Genomic DNA, 23,861 nt, shown 5'->3' on the forward strand with positions numbered 1-23,861 from the left:
TAAAAATAGTTGAAAAATAGTTTACTTAAATTTTTTGAAATTATAACCCATTTAATAATACAAAGTCTGATAATAGAACAGTATATGAACTGTTCTATTATCAAGATGGACAATGACTTTAATTTTAAAGATAAAAAATCATGTCATCATGTCATTTTGCTTATTAAGAAATGGAGTCATAATTATTTAATTTAAATAAGTTTGTAAAAAATACTAAAATCAGTCTCTTACAATTTTATTTTTTTAACTACAAAGTTTAATTTTCCTATAATCCTAAAAATTAAATATATGTTTTGAAATTAATGTAATGACTTTATTAACCCTGCATTTAAGTTTAAAATTAGAAGGCAAGAAAATAGTAAATCATAGAAAAAGAAAATAGTAGTATAATTTTACTGAAACAAGTTTTGTACAAAGATTAATAGCAAAAATGGAACAATAAATTATTTTTATATAAAAAGTACAAACACTTTTTCAGAAAAAATGTACTACAATTGTAATATAAGTGCTTAGAAATCATATAAGAAACGCCTTGGACTAATTCTAATCTTGATTGATGAATTTTTCAAAATTAGAAGGAACTTTGTTAAATATATGGCGCTTTTCAACACTAAATAAATTATTAAATACATGTACAGATTCACATAAATATAATTAGTATGTACATAATTACATCTGACTTCATCCAAAGTATGCGTTTAATTTTTCGTTACGCATTTCATTATGTTTCCATTCTATAATACAAATCAGCAATATATCATAAAATAACTTAGTCATAAGTTCACAATAGAAGTGATATATAACTTTGTACTTTAACAATCACGTGGAAGCGCAACAAATATACACATAAAAACATATATAGACTTTCAAACCATAAATTTAACATGAGGAGCACAAATTTATCATGGAATTGTCAATATTTGGACAATTAATATGCATATTCCTATGCAGGAAGACATGCATATAACTATAGTTTTAAATTTTTTCATATAAAAATATACTCTGCAAAAATTTCAACAGGTTTTTTTTTGTAATTAGGATTTTTGAGAAGCAATAAAATATCTATGAATGACAATACTCTATTAAAATGTTTCAGCATCATCGCAATCACGAGTATCATGTCCAAACACTGCAAAACAATTAAAACAATTATAAATAGAATTACAAAGATAGAAATTACAAAGAAACAATTAGAAGAATTAATGTGAAATATTTAAGAAATATACTTAATAAAAAACTTTGTATTAGTTGTTTATAAAAAATATTTTTCCAAAATTTCGCTAATATTTCTTAGAAACTTAAAAAAATATTTAGAACAGAACTTTATATTTTATATATCTCCTAGGAGAAAAAATATTATAATAAATTATTATGAATATAATAAAAAAAATTTCAATTTATATAATTTTGAGAAATGAACTCTTACTTTCACAATTTTCGCAATACGGTCTTTCCACCGGTGGTTTTTTTGAAGACTTTACGATTTTTTCTGTATCTAGAAAGTCTTGAGCTTGACGTGGACAATCTTCTGTTTCGTGTAAATCAAATTGATCACAAATATCACAGAACATACGTGGTGCAGCCATACGTTTCTCTAATGTTGTTCTTTAATCAAAATAATATAGTTAAATTAATAATGATTACATTAATATAATTATTATAAGATATTTTGATTGAATATTAAATATTACAAACTTGGTATATTCATCAGCTTCATTGGAAGGTATTCCCATTTCAAGAACTTCCACTTTACATAGTAAAGTTTCATTTTTACGTTGCATATCAACTATTACAGAATTTAAGAAATCTATTTGACTTTTTGCTGTTTCATATTCTTCTTTTAATTTTAAAATATCAATATCCTTATCCACTGAAATAATTTATAATCAGTATTGATTTATAATCAATAATCGATAATTTAATTTTATAATATAATTAAAAAAAAAATGCAAAAAGGATTTATTGATTTAAAACAAATTTTACCTATATGTTGTTTCATATCACCTCCAGCTGCCTGCAATATAAATAACAATTTATTATTTATAATATTTTTATAATAAACATATAATAAAATAAAAATCAAAAACTTACATCATAACTATTTTTTATATTTTCGCGAGTTAGTTTTAATTGATTTGTTGCTTCTGTCCATTTAGCTGTAATTTGTTTATTCTCCCTTTCCCTAAAATGATTAATATAGGTATATAAAACTTTAGGAATATTTAATATTTATTTTTTACTTACAAATTACTTTGTACTTCTTTTAAATGTATTGTTTCCATTGACATAAGATTTAATTTTTCTATCAAATTTTGAACATTTTTTTCAGTTTCTTTTTCTTTAGTTTTTATGATATTTGTAAGTATTTCAATTTTTTGTTCTTGTTCTTTGAATAATTTTTCAAGAGATTCTTTATTCTCAATTAGATTTTTATTTTCTTTAATCGCTTCAGTTAATTTACTTTGCATAAATTTAACTTCTTCACTTTCTATTTGTTTATCCATTTCTAATTTTTCTGTTTGTGCATTTTCTAAAGCCTTAATTTGTGCTGTTAATTTATCAATAGTTATTTCTTTATTATTTAAATCACTAATTTGTTTCTCTATTATATCTTGAAACAATTGTTGCTGTTTTTCTAATTCAGAATTTTTTTGCATTATAGATTCAAATTCAGTTTGTTTAGCTTTCATTTCACATTCTAAAGTATTTTGTAATTTCATTACAGATTCTTCTTTGGAACTTTTCAATTCTTTCATCATATGTTCTGTTTCCTGAAGTATATTATTTTTTACATCTAATTCCTTTTGTATAGTTTTTAACTGTAATTCTAAATCTTTTACATTTTTTTCTAATTTTGATTCTAACATTTTTACATTATTTTCTAAAGAAATTTTTGTTTCAATAATATTAGATATTTCTTTTTCTTTCTCTAGTAGAGCTTCCTCTACTTTTTTCATGTCATTTACTTTATTCCTTTGTTCTTTTTGCATGGATATGAGAGTATCATTCAATTTAGAAAGTTGTGTTTCAAATTGTTCAGCTTCTTTTTTGGTTTCAACAAGAGCGTTTTCTTTGTCTTTAATTATTTCTGTAGCAGCAATTAGTTTATCTTTTAATTCTTTTACTTCATTATGCATAATATCTAATGATGTTGTCAAATCTTTATTCATGGTTTCCTTACTAGTAACTAAACTTTCATTTATTTTCTGTAATTCTTCATATTTCTTTTTTAATTCATGCAAATTAATATCTTTTTCTGTTATTAATAATTCTAATTTTGTGCGATTTGCTATTTCAATTTCTAATTTATCTGTCAATTCTTCAATCGTCCAACGATTGGCACTTTGATTTGCTTCTAACTTAGATTTTGTTTTTTGTAAAATCTTTGTTTCTTCTTGAGAAGTATTTAATTCCATTTTTAAGTCATTAATCTCTTTTTGAAGAGAAAATATCTCTTCTTTATGTGAATTTTTTAAAGTTTCATATTGTTTTTGTAAATTAATCACTTCTTTTTTGTTATTTTCTAACTCATTTGAAAGATTTAATGATTCCTGGGATTTTTCTTTAAGTTGTTCTTTAATACAGTTATTTTCTTTTATATGTTTTTCAAGTTCTACATTTTCTGTTTCAAATCTTTTTATTTTAATAGATAATTCTGTATTCAATTTTTTTTCTTTTTCTAATTCAGATTTATTATTCTCTATTTCTGAGCATTGTATTTGAATCAAATTATTAGCTTTATTTAATTCTACTTCCATATTATTCAACTTTGATTCTAATGATTTGAGTAAGGTTTCATTTTTGAATGCTTTATCTTTAACTTCATCAAGTTCTTTTTCTTTTATTCGCAAATCTTCATTATATTTCATAAGTTGTTCTGACGAATCAGTAGAAGTACTTATTAGATTTGTTATATCAGTTTCCTAAACATAATAGAAATAAAATATACTTTACATTAAAAATTTGCATTTTTAAAACTCTAAATAAAATAAACTAACCAATTTTTCTTTTTGAGATGTAACTTGCAACAGTTTATTTTCTGAATTAGCAACTTGTTGATTTAATTTTTCTATATTATTTTCAAATTCTCGAAGTTTATTCTCCAGAATCGCTTTATTTTTTTCCGATAAAGTAAGTGCATCCTGTAATTCTGAAAATAGACATAATTAATGTTAATTTAATAAAATAATATAATTTAATATCATATTATCTCTTACCTAAAGTCTTTTGTGTGAGATTTTTTATCTCTTCATCTTTATTTGCAAGAATTGATTTCAATTCAAATACATCATTTTCTAATTTACTGAACAATAGAGATTTTTGAGATATATAAGCATTTGCTTCTTCTATACATTTCATTTTTTCTTCAATTTGATCTTGATAACGTTTTGTTAATTCCTCTATTTCAGCTGCAGTTGTCGAACGAAGGTCTAATAATTCTTTTTCTTTCACTTTTAATTCTTCACTTAGTTTTTTTAATTGTGAAGAGGAAGTGACTTCTGTAGCCATTAAAGAAGCAATATCATGCTCCTAATATAATAATAAATTTGAAATTAATAAACTTAATATTTGCAAAGAAAAAAAAGTACTTACTAATTTTTGTTTTTCTTGGATTATTTTAAAATTGTCTTCAGTTTTTGATTCATATTCCTGTATCTGCTTAGAAAGCAAACTATTCTTCTCTTCCATTAATTTGAGTTTTTCATTTAATTCTAAAAAAAAAAAAAAAATATTATAAATATTTTAATTTAATATTTACATATTCTGCGTCGTTAATATACCTTCAAGTTTCTTTAATGCAGCGTATAATTCTTCATCTTTTTTTTTATTTATATCAACTTGTATAGATAATTCTGTCAACAGTTTTTCAGTTTCACATATTTTTTGATCCAATTGTATACAGACTTCTTTAATTTTCGAATCTTTCATATTCAACTGCTCATTGAAAGATTCTGAAAGCTTGTTTATTTGATTTATATTTTCAGTCTTAAGATTCTCTAAAGCAATATTTTGTACTTCTAATTGTTTCTTTGATTCTAATTCTAGTTCTTTTGTTTTTACTTTCAGAAGATTTTCTTTTTCTTCTACTATCTTTTCATATTTAAATATTAATAATTCTTTTTCACTTGTACTTTCTTTTTTAATATTTTCTATTGTTTCTATAGCTTTATGCAATTGTTCTTTTAAAGAACTTGTACTATTTTCAAATTCCTTTTTCATATTTTCTATTAATATATTTTTTTCTTGCAAATCTTTTATTGCAAATTCTATTTCTTTTTTTAAATTAATTTCTGATTCTTTATGAAGTGCATTTTCTTGTTGATTTTCATTCAATTTTAATTCTAATTCTTTTATTTGAATTATGTATCGTTCCATAAGTAATTTTTCCTCTTGCATTTTTTTTTCAAGATTATTCTTAGTTTCTTCTAAAATTTTATTGCGATTCTGTAAATCTAAATTAAATTCATAGTTAAAATAAATTATACAAAATAATATTTAATAAAACATTCCTTTTTAAAATACCTTCAAATTGATTTTTTTCTTGAGCAGTAACACAGGAGACTTCATTGCGTAAACGGGATAATTCTTCTTCTGTTTCAAATAATTTTATACTGTCATGTTCAAGTTGAGCAACACGTTCTCTTTCTTCCAGTAATTGTTTTTCAAGATCTTTAATCCTGTTTTCATTTACAGTATTTACCACCTAATAATAAATGCATTTGTTTAATATTTTAATTAATTTAAATATTAACTATCATAAAGTGCATCAAGATATATATTTTTTACTGATTAATTTAGGCAAGAAAGCAATAAAAATCTCACTTTTCTTATATGCCTCAATAAATGTAAGATATATATTTAATAAGATATATTATTTGATTTTGCAGAATAACAATATACATTTGTGTGTAACATAATAGAATCAAAATAAATAATAAATAGATTAATAAATAAAAGCAAATAATAAATACACAATAAGTAGATAAATAAATAAATAAATAAACATAGATAAATAAATTACATTGATAAATAAATTTTTCATATTAACTTAAATACTTATTACGTATTAATGATTGATTTATATGTAAAGCATAAATTTAGCATGAAAAAAGCAATGCTGAAAACAATTACAGTTTGCAGTGCACCATAAAGCGTGTTAAACCCGCACCTTTTTAACAAATTTCAATAGCATAATAATTAAATTTATGTATTATATAAATACGATTTCTTTACTCTATTCTTTACTTTCTCTTTTCTTTTCTTATTTTTATATATCTTAATTGTATAAGTATCAAATAATAATATCATCATTATAATTCTGATATTTAACATTAAAAAAAATTAAGAATTAAAGAAAGAGAGGAAGTATTGCGGCATTATCGTTTTTGACAAAATTGCGATGAAATGCTAAACAATATGACTATAGTGACGATAATACAAGTATAAGCGGTGCAGAAAAACAGCGTCATCAACCCCTTGTCTGTCTCAAACGGCCAAGTGTCCCATCGGATACTCACACATTGTTCACTTCTTTCTTTCTGAAAATAAACGATAAGGTTTTTGCGTTAACCCACAGCCTAAATACAAATGTTGTCAATATACCTTATGAAATCTTTCATTTTTTATTTTTAGTGAATTGTTTTTTTAAAATACAATTATAAGCATTGATCACTAATGATTTAAAAATAATTTTAATATCTCATATTTTTTTAAATTGAGCTGTATGTATATTATAGCTTTACCCATCACCATTTATTATAATATAAGCTCCTAATTCTAGAAAAAGCATATTAATTTAGATTCTAATTTTATATAATTATGATATATAAAATTATATAGTATTTTAGAAAAGAAACGGAAATTTGACAAAACAAAATGAAACAAGAACAAATATAAAAAAATGATATATATTTTTTATTTCATTTTGCATTTTGTTAATTTGATTGATTTTTAAATTTCTTTTTCATTATATTATTCATACTTACCTTATATATCTTCTAAATAATTAATATTTTGACATATATCTTTTATGAAATAAAAATTATACAATAAAAATGTATACCTGAATATCGTCCTTGTTAATTGACTCTTCTTCAAAACGAAACAGAAGGTCTTCACATTTTCTTTTCTCCTCTTCCAATTGCAAAACAAGTGCATTTTTCTCCTCGAGTAATTTTGAAAACGCAACCTCCGCTTCAGAAACTGTTCTTTGCATTTTTTCTCGATACTAAAATTAAAATTATCCTTTTAAAATATTATTATAATATTAAATGAACTACATAAGTAATATGTATAATGTTACAACCTGCTCATATTCTTTTACTATTGATATAAGTGATTGTTCTGCCTGATCTGCTTGATTTGCAGCTTTTGTAATTCGTTCACGTTCTAAATCTCTTTCCTTTCGAAGAATCTCAATTTCCTGCTCCTTTTCCTTTAATGTTTCCTAAAATGATGAAAATGCGTATAAGAAAAAACTTTGTAGAAATTATTTTTAGAGATTATTTATTAAAAGAATTTATTACAAAAATTATATTATTTCTTATGATTTCAATAAAAAAAAATATTTAATTATTGCCATCAAAATATGTGTCTATTATATATTTATAAATTGTATATTTATTCTTATATACTTATTGTATCATATTATGTATGATATATATATTTTCATCTTACAAACAACAAACTTTTATCGTTGTTTTTTAATTCTTAAGTTATTGAAGAACCGGTTTTCAATAAATAGGAGGAGAAAAGCATATAAATGCATATAAAGTTTCCAGAATAAAAATGCAAAGCGCGTAGTATTCTTGTGATAGAATTGAAATATACGTAATTAATTATTGCTATATCGACGTTATGTCATCAACGATTAATATGAATATATTTTATTTTCAATATGAATTTCAAAAGCGTAATATCTAGAATTATTCATTATACACTTGCTTTGATGACATCTAATTAAATAAATGTGATTTGCATTATAAATAATAGCAAAATAAATTTTTGAACTTTTTATTGGAAATTTAAAATATTTTTTATCCATAAAAAAGAGAAAGAATTTATAAAATAAATATCTAGGTAAGAATTAAGGAGATTAAGAGGAATGGACGGATAATTTTATTAACATTACATACAAGTATCACTTTTTTAAACTACTTATTATCTACTATACAACTAGTAACATACTAACAAATAAATTTATACTATATACAATGATTAAATGAATCATTATGACAACACTTCACTTTCAATTATATGTTTGAAATTATGCAAACATATAGATACAATGCGTTCTTTAATCTATTTCTATATTGAATAAATGAAGTATACATCATATATGTTGTATTTTACATTTCTATTTAAGGAATAATAATTAACCAAAATAAATGTTAGATCATAATCTCACCTGCAGGGTAATTCGTGCAGGTGTCGAAGTGCGCAAACCAGGCCTCTGGAATTTTGGATGCAACAAAAAATAAAAATATATCATGCAACAGCCATACAGTTAAATCGCAGAGAACTCCTTTTTTTCTATTCTTACTTACTTTCAATAAATAAATATATTTCTTTTTTTATTTTCGATAAAAAAATATATAAGACTTTATGAAAAAAATACTGTACTATTATACATGACTGCTTTAAGCATTCAATAAAGTCAAACAATGAATTCAAAAATGAATATTGAATATTTCTTTGGATTGTGAATTAAACTTTATCTAATATTTGATAACATTATTAACAAGAACAGCAACAATAACAACTACAAATCTATAACTATATTAAACTAATAACATCAACTGATACTAATAAGCTAACAACTCGCAGTTCCACTCGCAAACGCATTTCAAAGCAGTTTAACAAAAAAAAAATGATGCTTTATTCATACAAATTGAAAGAAATATGTTCGTTTTACTCGAAACAATCAGAGAATCATTTTACGATCTCTTCTCATATGATTCTATCATGTATTCTATAAAAATAATACAAATTCTAAATAAGCTATAAATTTAATATTAAAACAAAATATATCAACTCTTAAAATATTAAGATGACTCAGTTTGTTACAACTTGTCTTTCTTACAAAATAATAATCAAAATAAAATTATACATTTATATACACATATACAAAAAATTCAAGTTTTAGAATTTCATAACATTTAACAGAAAGCAAAGTGTAACGATAACTTTTATAGATATAAAATGGGATATAATTCAATATTTTTGATTGTCAATATATTAATATTATACAATATACACTACAATCCATAAATTTAGATATTTGCATTAGGATATAAATAAATAAAAAATATTAATAACAAAAATAAAAAGTATGATTGCCTACACTAGAACAAAAATATAAATTAAATTTAACAAATATCTGGATATTTATGGATGAAAGTGTATATCCAATTAATTTATCCTTTCAATCCTCTGATTGTTCGAGTAAAGACTGAAATCAAACAAAAATAGATAGTCAGGAATCTGCGTTCTGGAGAGAAGATACAAGCTGCAGGCCATCATCCTCCTCATTCTGGTACCGTGAATCTTACCCTCGCGGCACTAACACCAGCTCTAGTAGCAGTACTGGTGGTGCTGACTATGCTTGAGACCGAGACCAATGACTCTCTGGAACCGGTCTTCCTTAGGGACGTATTTAAGGCGGCGCCTGTTGGCCTATGCACCATACATGATGACCTTTTGCTGGTTGGTGACCGGCTGACCTTGTGTGCGGGTGCGAATAGACCGTATTTGGGTCGACACTCGAAATACCTGAATGAATGCTAAACTAGTTAGTAAAGTGAATGCAGAAAATAGAAATTAAATAGATAGAATTTATTATGTAAAATTAATGGAATTTTAAAATCTTATTTATCTAATTTATTTTTTAAAAAAATATAATACAATAAGAGTAGATAATGATAATAAATCTGAAGGTTGTTGTCGTTTTGCATTTAATAATTGAGATTATAAATATAGCTTTAGCATGATCGAATCGCGTTAATTAATTCTACCTTGCAGAACTATGTAAGAAATCCGATTGAACAAAACATTTCTTCCCACGCTGCTGCTTTTTCAGAAACGTGTGATTCTCTATTGTGAACTTTATTTCAGCCACTCAAAATAAACATATCGAAAAAAAAATAATAAATTTGAAGTAAAAAAAGAAAGTATTTTTAAGAATTTAAATAATAAATAATTGAGGACAATAGAAAATCAATCAAACGAATAATATTAAAAATGTAAATTTTCGATTACATGTATTTAAATGATATATATCATCGAAATGGATGATATTTCACATAATAAAAAAAAAGATGATGTTGAATAACTGAAAATCTTTAGAGAGATATTATATCAGATTATAAATTTGGAATAATAATGCACACCTTTTATCGTTGACGGAACCATCATTTTTTCCAATCGGATCATCCAATTCCACTCCACACCATTCACCGACTGCAAACTCTGTTGTACCGTAGTACCTGAGGACACCGGTTTTGCTGCCTTGGCTGGATGATACTATTACCCTGTCACCTATTCTGAGATCCCTCTGGGATACCGTGGACGATGATAGACTCGTCATTGATGCGTCTGCGTGACGAGTTATAAATATTCTTCTTATAACGTGTAAATTTTTTGGAGAAAAAAAGATGCATGCAAGAAATATTAAAGCAATGTTCTACAATATAATTTTGTTAAAAAAATCCTTATATATATATACATATTGTAAGTAAATATTGATAACTGTAAGTAAATAATTAATAAAATCCTTGATTGGAAGAAACGAGGAAAAAACGGTTTCTTGATAAGTGCAAGATTTATATTTAATAATTATGTTATTAGAAATTTCTGAATATAGGTAAATATGGATATATCTACTATATTAAATTGTAAGAATTATAAGGAATCCTAGTGAATCCATTTGGATATTTCTAGAACTTTAATCTTAAGGTTGAATAATAACAAATTTTTCTATGTTCCATTTTTGTTTTGTTATATTTCTATAGAATAATATTTAAGATGTAACTCTAATATCAATTAAGGATTATATCCAAGAATGCATATTTAACGTTAACAATTTTAACAATCGATAAAAAGAAAGTGAGGAAGCTATATTTAATTTATTTATTAAACACATAAAACTTGATGCATAAAAATTTAATTATATAAATAATAAACGTGAATAAACAGGCTACACAAAAAATGCAGAGATTGCAAAAGACAATGATACGTCGTTTCTTTCAAAGAGATTCAAAATACTGAATAAAAATATTAAACAACCTGCTACATGTTAGACACAATAGTAATAAAAGTAGCCTACATAGTGCGACTTTAAAAGCTACACAGCGTGCAACTAAACATTCCTTACAAAGCGTAAATAATTTTACAGAGAATTTTGCAGAATTTATCTTTACCTGTAAACGATTTTTCATAAAACAAGTACAGTAATATGTTTCATAAAACAGTACACAATTTACAATTTACAATCTACCATAATTATTCTATCAATTTTTATTTTAAACCTACAAAATTCTCGAGCATCGAACACAATTCCTTTTCTATTCTACAATTCTATCAAAAAAGAACATATTCTTTCATATTCCTCTTGCGCAATTCTCATTCCCCGTTTCTCAAACAGAAATGCAAGCACATTACGGACGAGGAGAGTATCTCTTGCAGCGATCCTTACTCAGAGACGGAGACATGGACTTGCTGAGACTTCCTTTCGAGCTGTCAGGTGGCGAGATAGGTGTCTTTTGTGTCGGTGAGGCCTCAGAGGTATCGGGCAACGGTGTCCTGGTCAGTCTGGTCAATCGTGAAAATATTCCACGTTTCGGTTCGCATTGGAAATATCGGCATCCAGCCACGGATCCGTCGTTTTTGCCTGAGGGGTCCATTCCGTTCCGTTAATTTTCATCGAAGATGCGATTTCCTCTTCACCAAGAATTAGGGAAGGTAGGCTTACCGATCGGTTCGTCTAGGACCACTCCAGCCCAATCTCCGGGTGCAAATTGAGTTTCGCCGATATAGGCGATGGCGCCTGGTTTCGTGCCACCAACCCATACTCGATCTCCGATTATAAAGCTGTCCGTGTCCTCGGTCAGGACCACGCTGTTATCTGTCCAGGGCGGAATTATAAGTGTTTAATGGCATCACTTGAATTCTTTGCTTCTCTCGATGGAATTTTTTTTATTAAGTTTCTTTTTTAACACTCCTTTCCTTCTTTTTTCATCGCGATAATTATTTCGAGAAGATGATGTTGGGATATAATTGAATTGATCAAATTGCAAATGTTTCCTTTTATTTATTTCAGAAAGATGAATTGGGATAAGGGATTCTTGTAATATTCGTTAGTTTTAGAATTTTTAATTGATCTAAAGTGGCTTCCAGAAATTTCGTGAATGTGTACAATTTTATATTTCTTATTTTGGAATAAAATATATATATATATTTTGATGAATTGTTTAGTATAATGTTGAGAAAACTCTCTTATTCGGATGGAATACTTAAAATCTTTTATTTTTTTTATTTGTTTATTAATTTAAATTTTCTGTTGATCATGATACCATTTCAAGCGTACGTGCAACAAAAAGCTACGAGAAGATTCGCAAAAGAAGACGATGCAATCGTATACAATTATTGTTATCGTAGAGTGATGCGAGAGCCATCGCCCATTTTAAAAAAGATTAGTCATGTCTGAAAGAATTTGTGATCATAGATGTGTTGATTGAAATACTTTGGAAATCACATTTTTGGATGAATGCCAATATAACAGCGAAACTATGTGATTCACGTATTAATGAAGGAATTATGTGATTATAAAACGATATAAAATAAATATTTTACATATTTCTACATATACATTCAATCATTGTACATTCTCTTAAATTCTTTTCCTAAATAACATATTTATAATACAAATTTTGAATAATTAATTTTAAATTTTATATTATTAATTACTGCATTCAAAATTAAGGAAAAGACCTAACAATTGACAATTTAATATAGACATAATATAGATATGTGGAGAAGCTAGATATTCTATTTTAAATCATAATTTAATATACATATACCTATATTTTATATTAGTTAATTACATTCTATTAATTATTTACATATTTAAATGTTTAAAAAACAGGCGATAAACTTTACATCTCTCTATTGAAATGTACTAGGACATAATGCATAAATATAAGAGATAAAAAATAAATTTAAAAATAAAAAAAAAAAAGCACCTACCTGATCCTCTGCGCAGGCCAGCCTCGCTTAATCGACGGCCATGCGTTTCCCAAAGATGATCCATTTGGCCTGTGATCATGCAAAACAATGCAAAACAATGCAAATCATACAAAACGAAAGCATAATTTCATGGAACAAACAAGCTTACCGCATTTTATTTTCAACCCTTGTTCAAGGATTGAACATTATAAAAAAATAAAAATGAAATAAGAAAAAAAAATTAAATGGATGCAGTGAACGTCACTGTAATGTAGCCAGAAGATTCATATATTACGATCATGCGTTATGCATGATAAAACAAATAATAATAGGTTTTTTAATTACAATTGGATAATACATAAGAGAGGAAGTCTATTTCCTATGGGCCAAGTTATTAAGCAAAGTGTTATGTAAAAGAGATCACAACGAGGTGTGTTCGAATCGATAATTATGCCTGTATGGATTTTATACTTAATCCTTTTATGATAATTAAATAATATAAATTCATATATATATATACACCTTAAATTATTAAATAAAATTATCAATTAAAATTATATTAAATTTGAAGAAAATGTAGATATAAAATCAATATAATAAGTATGATGATTAATAGTGAAACTTTTATAAAATATTAAGTTATTTATAAAATAAAATTTGAGATAGATCAATCTCTTTCATAAAATATAATATAATACTATAAAATATTATTCTTATCGTATTTTTTTAAACAACTTTATTATATCATTTAATCTAAATTATTCAATTAAAAAATTTCTTTTTTTTCTATATCATAGATTTTTCAATGATAATTCAATTAGAACGTAAGAACGAATGTATTATCTCGAAGCTTGCTACTATCCTATGATAAAAATCAGAGAAAAATGTCACGATTCGCGATTTAATTAGCTATTCATGAGTGGTTGGTGGGCGAGCCAGTGGTAGTAGGTCGTTTGCGTAGGTAGAATTTTCTGTTCGATGAGATTGATTCGCGATTAAAACGAAACGATAGAATATAAAACTATGCATATAAAAATATATAAAAATGCTTTTTCATCATAGGATATTTTAAACATAATATTTAAGATTTAAATAAATTATGCAATTTTTTGAATGATAATAAAAATTAAGTAGAGACAAAATGTGTAATTTGGATAATAAGCAAATAATGTACAGATATAAAAGAGTAATAATAGATTCATTGTTTATGCTTTTTTACGATTATTGTAAGTAATAAAAAATTAATAGGACGATTAATTGAGAAGATAAGTGAATAATATCAAAACAATAAAAAAATAATGAAGTATTATTTTTTCTTGAATAGATTGTAAAAAATAATACAAATAGTTTATATTTAATAATAAAATTATTGTATAATGATAATAAAAATCCTAGAATGAATACCAAATCCAAAGTTTTGATTTAAATATTAACTCATGTATTCTTATAAAATCAATCTTCAAATGCTAAAACGTAGTTCTTTCAAAACGCTATATAAAGATCGATGCATCATCGTCTAATGCATCAAATTGTTAGACATGAGTCACTAAAAAAAAAAGAGTACACTGAAAAAACAATGCAAGTCCAACGACCAATTGAGTCCAGGTAAATCCTATATACAATGAACAACTATATAATACAGTACAAACATACAGTAGGATTTCTTTTACTCTATTTCTAAAGACAAATATACTACACGAGAGAGTAGAGAGTACTAAAATAAACATTGTATTGTGTCAAATACCTTGACCGCTTAACATATAGTATACTTGGTAATAAGATACGTAGTGTAGTCATACAATCCAAGATACCTTGGTTCCGCACGAATGTGGATGATCCATATGTAAACAAGGTTAATAGTAGTATCGATTCGATTACTATTGATATATTATAGTTGTCAGATAGCAATTTGTTCCTGGAATCTAATCTAATGAACATTTAATTGTAGCTTGACAATCTCTGTTTTAGAATCATTTTTCAATCATGCTCAACGAATGCTGACGTATCAAATTTTTCTTACTTTCTTGACAAATTGGATAGTTTAATGATTTCAATTTTTTAGAAATTAGAAGTTTAGACATTTCTAATGAGATTTATTTGGAAATTAAAACTATAGAAACTGAATTGAGAGAATTCAGATTTCTATCTTTATAAAAAAGTTCTGATAATTCATTTCTTCAATATCATTGAAAATCTTGATCAAATTAGTTTTCAAATTCTTTCGATTTTATACTTCATAGTTTACTCGATATCATTTAACTTACGATATCATTTAATTTTTAAAATAACAAATTACACATTGAAAGTTATATTAAATTATTCATGTTAAAAACTTATGTTATTAGAATTAATAATAAATTGAAAATAAAAAAGATTATAAAAAAATTTAAATAATATGAAAATGAATCCTAATTAAAATAAATTTCTTTATTTTAAATTCTTAATTAAAATAATTTATTTAAAATAATTAAGAATATTTCTAAAATTCCTATGAAAAATTATACAACAAACATTTAAATATAAATTCTTCTATCCAATACATAAAATACAAATATAATTTTTCAACAAAAAAGAAATTTAATCTCTCCCAATAAATTTTATCTGCATTTTAAATAATGAAGTCATTTAAGAAAATATCAAGACCATAGAAAATTATATTTTGGATTTAAATGATGTCTGACCAATAATAAAAGAGATAATGAATATTACAACATATTACATATTATATTAATGGTGCTAATAAAAAAATAAATCAAATTTGTGAATCAATCTAAAAACCGGCCGTTGTCGATTTAAATATCAAGAAATCTAAAATGAGCAATATTTTCAGTTTTATTCTTCATCTATTTAGCCGATGGTATCTATTATTATTATATATATATTATATATATTATTATTGAAAATCATGAAACTGATTATGTCAGATGGAAAGATCATCATTTTAGATTAGTATATTTATGAAGATATGATTATGTTAATAAAATTTAAAGAAAAAAATATGTGTAAACATTTGTATCATATGTTTGCACTACTTAATGAATTTTATAAATGTTGATTATTGAGAACCATAGAAAAAGATCTTAACATCATACACATTGAATAATCTTCATTGAAGATAATTAATCAAGCAATGAGAATAAATTCTTTATATGATCATAGATCATTCTAAATAAGAGAATGAAAAATTAATTGTTAATTTTTGTCTATTAATATCTTTAATAAATTGTAATATTAATATTAGAAATTTAATTGTAACTTGTAATATTAGAAAATTATTAAAAAATTTCAATGAAAGATATATCTAATATCATATCAAATAAATAAAAAAATAAAATTTATAATAAATAACATTCACGATTCTCTTCAATAGTATTCTTATCAAATTCAATAGGAAAAATATAATAAAAATAGAATAATATAAAATTATAAAAATAAAAGATAATAGTTTCTTTGTGATCTTTTTTTAATACAGAATTATGGATAACATTTCAATATGTTAATCTTGATATTGTTAAGTATCAATATTTTAAAGTCATGGATCACTATGAATTTCCTTAATAATCAATATCAGATATCGAAAAATTGTATCTACGTATGTGTTTCCATGTGGAATTGAAATCGATTGACATCGTTACCTTGAGCTTTTCTATCGTGTTGCGAAACTCGAACCCGATCAGCAATACGTGCGCGACTGATCATGGGTACAAGATAGACGCCGTGAAAATCTCTGCCCGAAATGGAAAGCATGGCAAGCACGTGGGAGGAAAGACGGAATGCACGGTTGGAAATTGAGCGTACAATAAACACATGCAAATTGCATAACGTAATGTGCGTCATACGACGATGACTGCACCGGCACTACACGCGTCGCGGTCTCTTCCTAGTCGAAGTCACTGGATGAACCAATAAGGCAAGATAGCTGCCCTCAATGCGAGACCAGGAGCTTTTGTACGCGGCTAGCATCTCTTTCCGCTCCGCGCGCCGTGAATAATCGAATAGATTAGTATGTAGATTTTGCGGCTATTCTAAAAGAAGATCAAAATTTAATCTTTATAAAAAAGATATTGAATTCGTACTTATATACGATGTTGGAGAAACATTTAAAAAGTGATGATGATGGGGATAACTTAAAGAAGTAAACAAATTTTTAAAGAAATTATTTGATGTATAGTTTAAAAGATACTTTAAGTTCTACAAATAGTGATATAATAGAATTATATGATATGTTTCTGTAAAATAAGAAACAATAATATTTGATAATTGTATTGGAAATTCAAGAGAATTAAAGATATAATTGACATTTCAAAGTTAAATATCCATCATGAAGATAAAACCAATAGTTCATTTTAATTTATTTGGCCAAATATAATTTTATAATAGTGAGAAAAAGAAATAAAATATGAATATGAAATAAAATAATATTTTTAAAATATATTTATATCTTTAAGAAATAATCAAATAGCTTCAAATATGAAGGATGAACAATATATAAAACCTTAAGAAAAATCAAACTTCCAATAAATCCTAATAAAGAATTCAACAAGAAAATCCACCAATGCTTTAAAAAAAAACATCATAACAGAAAACACAATCAATTTACTTGCAAAAAGCAAAAATGATACTGTGTATCATTCAATGATCCATAAAGTTAGTAACAACAAAATTAAATAGGGATTCATTTTACCATTGCATCTGTAATTTCTTCAATGAAATAAAATTGACGGTAACCGATAACGATCATAGATTTGTTAATGAGAAGTCGATATATTTACCAGATCGCTCAGACGAGATGCGTTGCTCTGAGAGGTGGAAGAACGACTCGCAAGAAGTTAGCGAGTTCGGGCTTGTAAAAGTATTCGTTCACGCTCGTCTCAGGGTCTCGTGGGCGTACTCATTTACTTGGTGTGGGGAATTAACGGATCCCAGCTTCATACTGTAACCCTTTATTTGTATCGTTTCCTCACTTGATGTATACATTGGGCTAGGTATGAACCAAGCTCGATGATTTGTTAAATTGGTTTAAATTTTTTATTATCAATGCAGATTATAAATATAAATATAAAATGATTCTTCTTTTTATTTTTTCATTTATAAATAATATTTAATATTTAATATTATCATTATTAATAATATTTATTAAAAATAGAATAAAATAAAATATTTGTATTTTAAATAATATAATGAAGTATATATTGTGATGATATAAAATTCAAATATATTTGTGTGATTAAATATTATCTATATATAATAGCATTACCTTCTCAAATAAATTATTTTAACCAAACCACACAGCTATGTATAGTTATGCCATTTTTTGAAATATTTAGAAATTCTTATTAAAAATTAAATGTTTTGCATGTAGCAGACAAAGAACATTAAACATACAAAATACATTAAAATTTAAGCTAAGAAAATAATATGTATGTGAATAAAATTATATAATTTTTTTCAAGACATGCATATATAATATAATGTGTAATAAATAAATTTATTAAAGACTTACTCATTGATGGTCTTGGAGGTGATGGTGGAACTGCTGGTCTTGGTGGTAAATTGCTGCATGGTCGACCAATTTTTGATGGTGGTCTTATTCCAGATGGTTTTGGATCAGACATGTTCTTATATATATAACAATATTATGTAACTGAAACATGAGAATGATGGATTAATAAAATTGAAAGAAAAATTCAAAAAATATATAAGTAAAATGAAAATTAAAAAATACAATCAAAAATATATTAATATTTTAATAGAATATTAGTACAATGAAAATAATAGTATACATATGAAATATCAAATACAATAAATTTATTCAGTATGATCATTACGATATCATTTAATATTATACAGAAAAAGAACATATACTTGCAAAATATTAACTTTGTATTAAATATTCAAAATATTGAATTTGTGAAAAAATAAAAAAAAATTAGTAAAGAAACTGCAATGACACACTAATAATTGCTTCTAAGCAATGTTCTATGTTTACATTCAGTAATCTTAAGGTTAAATATATTTATATTATTCAAAAGTAAAATGCGACAAAAAGTTAAATATTTCTATTTCTTATTATTCTAAACATAATATTGTGTTTAAAAAAATATGATATTATTTTTTTAAATTCATTTCAAAATTTTCTACAATATGATGATAAAAAAAATATTTGATTTTATTTGAAAAATTCAAGGTGACCTTGATTTTGTTGTGAAAACAAATTATTTTCGAAATTTTTATTATCACCATTTGTTGTATATTTAGTACCGATAAATTTTTATTTAAAATTTTATTTTTAGATAGCAAATGGCCGAAAAATCATTTATTGCGTTAAATGGAATACTATATATATATATATATATATATATATACACACACACACACAAATATATATATATATATAAACAGAATAATTTCAGTTATTAACATAATTTAAAATAATTTTAAATTAACTTAATATTTTAAATATTTAAAAATCTTTAAATTTTATATTTGTATTTTATTTAATTTCTATAAAAAAGTATATTATGTTAAAAATTCAAAAATTATAATCAAAAAGTCGTTATATTATATTAATCGAAATCGACATTTAAATTACGCATGCAATTACAAAATATGCATTATAATAAATGCTGACACTTATAAATAGACATATGAATATAATTATTATATTTTTATTCAAAAATAAAATATATTAAAACATAAATTTTGCTTGAAAAAAATATTAAAATATTAAAAAAATGTCAAGTGGAAAGTTAACCTCTTCGGAATCAATGTTAATCATTAAAAATACAATCATCGTACCTTATTTAATTGTGATATGATAAATTCACGTACAATTAATTAACATATTTTATAATATCACTATATTTATGAAGAAGCACTATAAAATATTCGCACAAATTCACACAGTAATCAACGGAAAAATGACAATTAGTGGCGCCAGAAGCGCCGTCACGGTCTACTTATGAATTAATTTAGAATTTTCTGTCAATTTTTCTCTATATTTCAATATAACCATAAATAAATTACAGAATAGATTTATTAACTTATAAAATTTTATTTCATGTTCTGAAATACTAGTAATACAAAAAATCAGATTGTTTATCAGTATGCTCTAGGATTTAGAATAGTGAATATAAAAATTATATGTATTATATATATAAATTATGTAGTATTCATTGCACTCACTATAGATTTTTTAGTTACGAAATGGATTCTTGTATGACTTAAATTATTCATAAATTAAAAATTACATTTTTTAATATTACAACAAATTATATTTTTTACTATAATATAGTCAAAATAATATCAATTTGTGAACTTTTTTATTAAAACTGAATTTATGTATATATGTATACATATTGCTATCATATAATTATGAATGTCAATATAGATAAGAAAACATAAATGATTTTATGAAAATTTAAAATGATTTTATAAAAATAAAAACATTTCATTAAAGTCATATAGGAATCGCAAATATTCCTTTTTATATATTTTTTTTTGACAACTTTCAATTGTTATTTTTGTTATAAAATGATTAACATATTTCATAATATGAAAAAAATAATGTAAATGCGCATATAGGATAGGCAAAAAAAAAAACAATAAAATTAATCAAATATTTGAGTTATTTCTTGAGCATAAATTTGGACGTAAATAGACAAATAGGAATACAGGTAAGAACAAATAGAATAAGAAATATAAAAATAGGATATTATTTCTGGAATAACGCAAATGAAAATGAGCAAAGATAGCAAATAGCAGAAAAAAATAGAAATAAATATTGATTGTTAGCATCATTTTTTGAGTCAAAGATATCTCTTAAAAAAATGTTTTTTTTTAGAAACATAAACATAAACAAAAATAGTGCTGATCCTCTTGAATTCTCTTATTTGAACATAAAACTTTAAATTTGCCGCAGGAAAATTTAATTGCATTTAATAGAAAATAACAATGTTGTGGCAACTCTGAATCAAACCATTGATTGATCATCGAAATATAACATTTCAAGAATTCTTAAAAATTGTGTCGAAATAAATGAATGAAGAATATTTTTAAAGTAAAATTAATGTTAATAATAATTAAAAAAAAAATTAAAGTATCATAGTATAATATAAGAAGTAATAGTGAACAATTTAAAATTAATATTTGAAGAACAATTATCACGTCAGAATGTCTTCATATGATATAAGTGATATACCATTATATAAATTCTGTTAAAAAATTTAATTTATTCTTTAACATCAATATGAAAATCTCTTATTATTAAAACAAATCAATTTGTTTGATAATTAAAATAATTAATATTAATATAAACATTTTGAGATTAAACAAAAATGACAATTGATTTATCAACAATACCACTTGTTGCTTTATCTATTGAATCTATACAAGTTGTTTCATCATTATTAAATTCGCCAAAAATTATTCCTTGCGAAAATAATTTACCAAGGTAATTAATATTTGATTAATATAAATTTTTTTAAAAATTTTATCTTCATTAAGTTTTTAAGTAATCAATAACTTTTTACATTTTTAAATTTTTAGAGATTGGAGAGGTCTCGCTCATTTATGCGAATTAGGCGGAGAATTAATGCCCTTACTTATATCACATCCAGATCCAACTGCATATATTTTAACATATTGGAAAAAAAAACAAAAAAATATTACAATTAAAGATTTTCAAAATTTGTTAGAAAAAATTGATAGATGGGATATCCTAGATGATACATTAAAGCTTTTTGGTTTGTAATTATAATATAAGTTATATATTTTGTTATAAATTTTTCTCTTTTATCATATTTAATTAATTAAATATATCGTATTTAATTAAATTGCAGTAAGAGATGGTGAAAAATATTTAGAACAATTACAAAAGTCTCAAACATCAGCTGAAAAAATTGAAAATGACATTGAGATAGAAATTCTTACTGTAGGTAAGTCAAATATGACAATACATAAATAAAGTATTTAAAAATTATTACATATATATATATCTTTTTTTTAATAGATGATTTCTATAGGAAAGAGCAAGGACTATCGAAACAAAATTATGATGCATTTATATTATATGCCGATGAAGACATTAAATTTGCTAATGAAATGGTGGATAAACTTGAGAAAGAATATAATTTGAAGGTAAAAATTTAAAATTATTTTATACTATATAAAAATATATGAAATATATCTTTTAGCTTTGTTTAAAAGATCAATTACTTGGTGGAATTACATTTGAACATGAAGCAGTAATGAAATTAATATCAGAAAGATGTAATAGGCTAATTATTATTATATCACCGAATTTTCTTAAAAGTCCAGCAAATAAATTCTTTTTGAATTATGCTCAAGCATTGGGCATTGGTAAGTTTTAATATGTATTCATTAAATAATAATTTATGATTTTAATTTTGTATGTAATGTTTGAATTAGGAAATCAACAAAGAAAGATCATACCATGTTTATATGAAAGATGTCAATTACCACCTCAATTACAATTTATGGTCATATTAGATTATAATAAATTGGTTTCATATAACTTCTGGGGAAAATTAAGAGATTCCGTACAAGTATCAAATAAAATGAAAGAAAATCTAAATATTTCTCCCATAAAAAATGACAGCAATTTGAATGTGAATAATGATAAAAATAATGAAAATGATAAAGATAAACAAAATACAAGTAATGTAGAAAGAAAGGTTGAAATAGAAAAACTTCAAATACAAAATAAAAAACAAATATTTGATACAAAGGAAAATTCAAACCAATTTGAATTTGTCAGTATAAATAATAATTCAAAGAATAATAAAAAACACAATCATTTTTTACTATGGTCTAAAATGTGGTCTAAAAAAGGAGAAAATAATAAAAAAGAAGATGCTTCAATTACAAAAACAGTTAGTTTACCATCTATTGAATCTTTGGATACGTTAAATTCAACAGATTTAATAGAAAAAAAGAATAAAACAAGACTTATTGATAAATATATAAAAAAGTGCAATTTATTAAGTTAATACTTTTAAAATACTTATTAAATTGTAAAGAAACATTTATTATTAATTATTTTACTTTATAATTAAAGAAATAAAACTGTATTAATAAATATAAATTTATAATATAGATATAGAATGTATATAATAATGTATATAAATAATATAAGATAATAGATTATATTTATATTAAACATTTTTTTATTTAAAAATTAAGTCTTCATGATTCATTAATTAACCTTTTATTCATTGAGTATAAATAGAATTATATTATCAAAATTTAAAGAAAATAGATAATAATATACTGAAATATTATTAATTTTCTTATATGTAAAAATGTAAATATATATTTTAAAAATAAATTATATATAAATTATATATGAATTAAAATAAATTAAAATGAATCCTAGTTGAAATTTCAGAAAAGGAAATTCAATTAAATAAATAAATAAAAATAAAGTTTTTAAAAAAAATATTCACATATATATTTTCATAAAAATAAACAATTAATATAGCATTGTTGTATAATTGAACTAATATTAATAAAATTTTAGAAATTACCAATTATTAATAATAATACTAATAAATATTGAACACTAATAAGTTTAATAATAAAATAAATGAAATTTTAATAAATTTATATTTTAAATAAGT

The 23,861-nt window shown here is 23.9% G+C and overlaps 2 protein-coding genes across 8 annotated transcripts; one reads left to right on the plus strand and one right to left on the minus strand.

Moving 5' to 3' along the window:
* Positions 1–1,011: 1,011 nt before the first annotated feature.
* LOC122712616 (CAP-Gly domain-containing linker protein 1) lies at positions 1,012–20,177 on the minus strand. Of its 7 annotated transcripts, XM_043932396.1 has the most exons (23): positions 18,725–18,862; positions 17,994–18,154; positions 16,857–17,246; positions 13,243–13,311; positions 11,969–12,121; positions 11,693–11,887; positions 10,389–10,593; positions 9,552–9,771; positions 8,408–8,452; positions 7,307–7,447; positions 7,064–7,228; positions 6,519–6,539; positions 5,524–5,704; positions 4,782–5,453; positions 4,594–4,712; positions 4,218–4,530; positions 3,999–4,150; positions 2,245–3,923; positions 2,092–2,182; positions 1,984–2,014; positions 1,696–1,870; positions 1,427–1,605; positions 1,012–1,129 (listed from the first exon to the last, which is right to left on the minus strand). In XM_043932396.1, exons 3-23 carry the CDS (start codon positions 17,056–17,058, stop codon positions 1,083–1,085), a joined length of 5,055 nt encoding a protein of 1,684 aa, XP_043788331.1. In that variant the 5' UTR covers positions 17,059–17,246; positions 17,994–18,154; positions 18,725–18,862; the 3' UTR covers positions 1,012–1,082. The 7 variants fall into 7 exon arrangements, with proteins under 7 accessions (XP_043788331.1, XP_043788335.1, XP_043788337.1 ...); XM_043932400.1 differs by lacking the exons at positions 16,857–17,246; positions 17,994–18,154 and adding an exon at positions 20,020–20,173 and having other exon boundaries at positions 18,725–18,865; XM_043932402.1 differs by lacking the exon at positions 16,857–17,246.
* A 605-nt stretch (positions 20,178–20,782) lies between these two features.
* LOC122712642 (myeloid differentiation primary response protein MyD88-A) lies at positions 20,783–23,250 on the plus strand. The gene is made up of 7 exons (XM_043932442.1): positions 20,783–20,897; positions 21,065–21,673; positions 21,769–21,965; positions 22,062–22,157; positions 22,232–22,359; positions 22,416–22,581; positions 22,651–23,250. The coding sequence occupies exons 2-7, from the start codon at positions 21,558–21,560 to the stop codon at positions 23,229–23,231; spliced, it is 1,284 nt and encodes a 427-aa protein (XP_043788377.1). The 5' UTR covers positions 20,783–20,897; positions 21,065–21,557; the 3' UTR covers positions 23,232–23,250.
* The last annotated feature ends 611 nt before the right edge of the window (positions 23,251–23,861 follow it).

This window comes from Apis laboriosa, unplaced genomic scaffold, assembly GCF_014066325.1.
Source record: "Apis laboriosa isolate Shangri-la unplaced genomic scaffold, ASM1406632v1 scaffold204_cov149, whole genome shotgun sequence".
NCBI classification, from domain to species: domain Eukaryota; kingdom Metazoa; phylum Arthropoda; class Insecta; order Hymenoptera; family Apidae; genus Apis; species Apis laboriosa.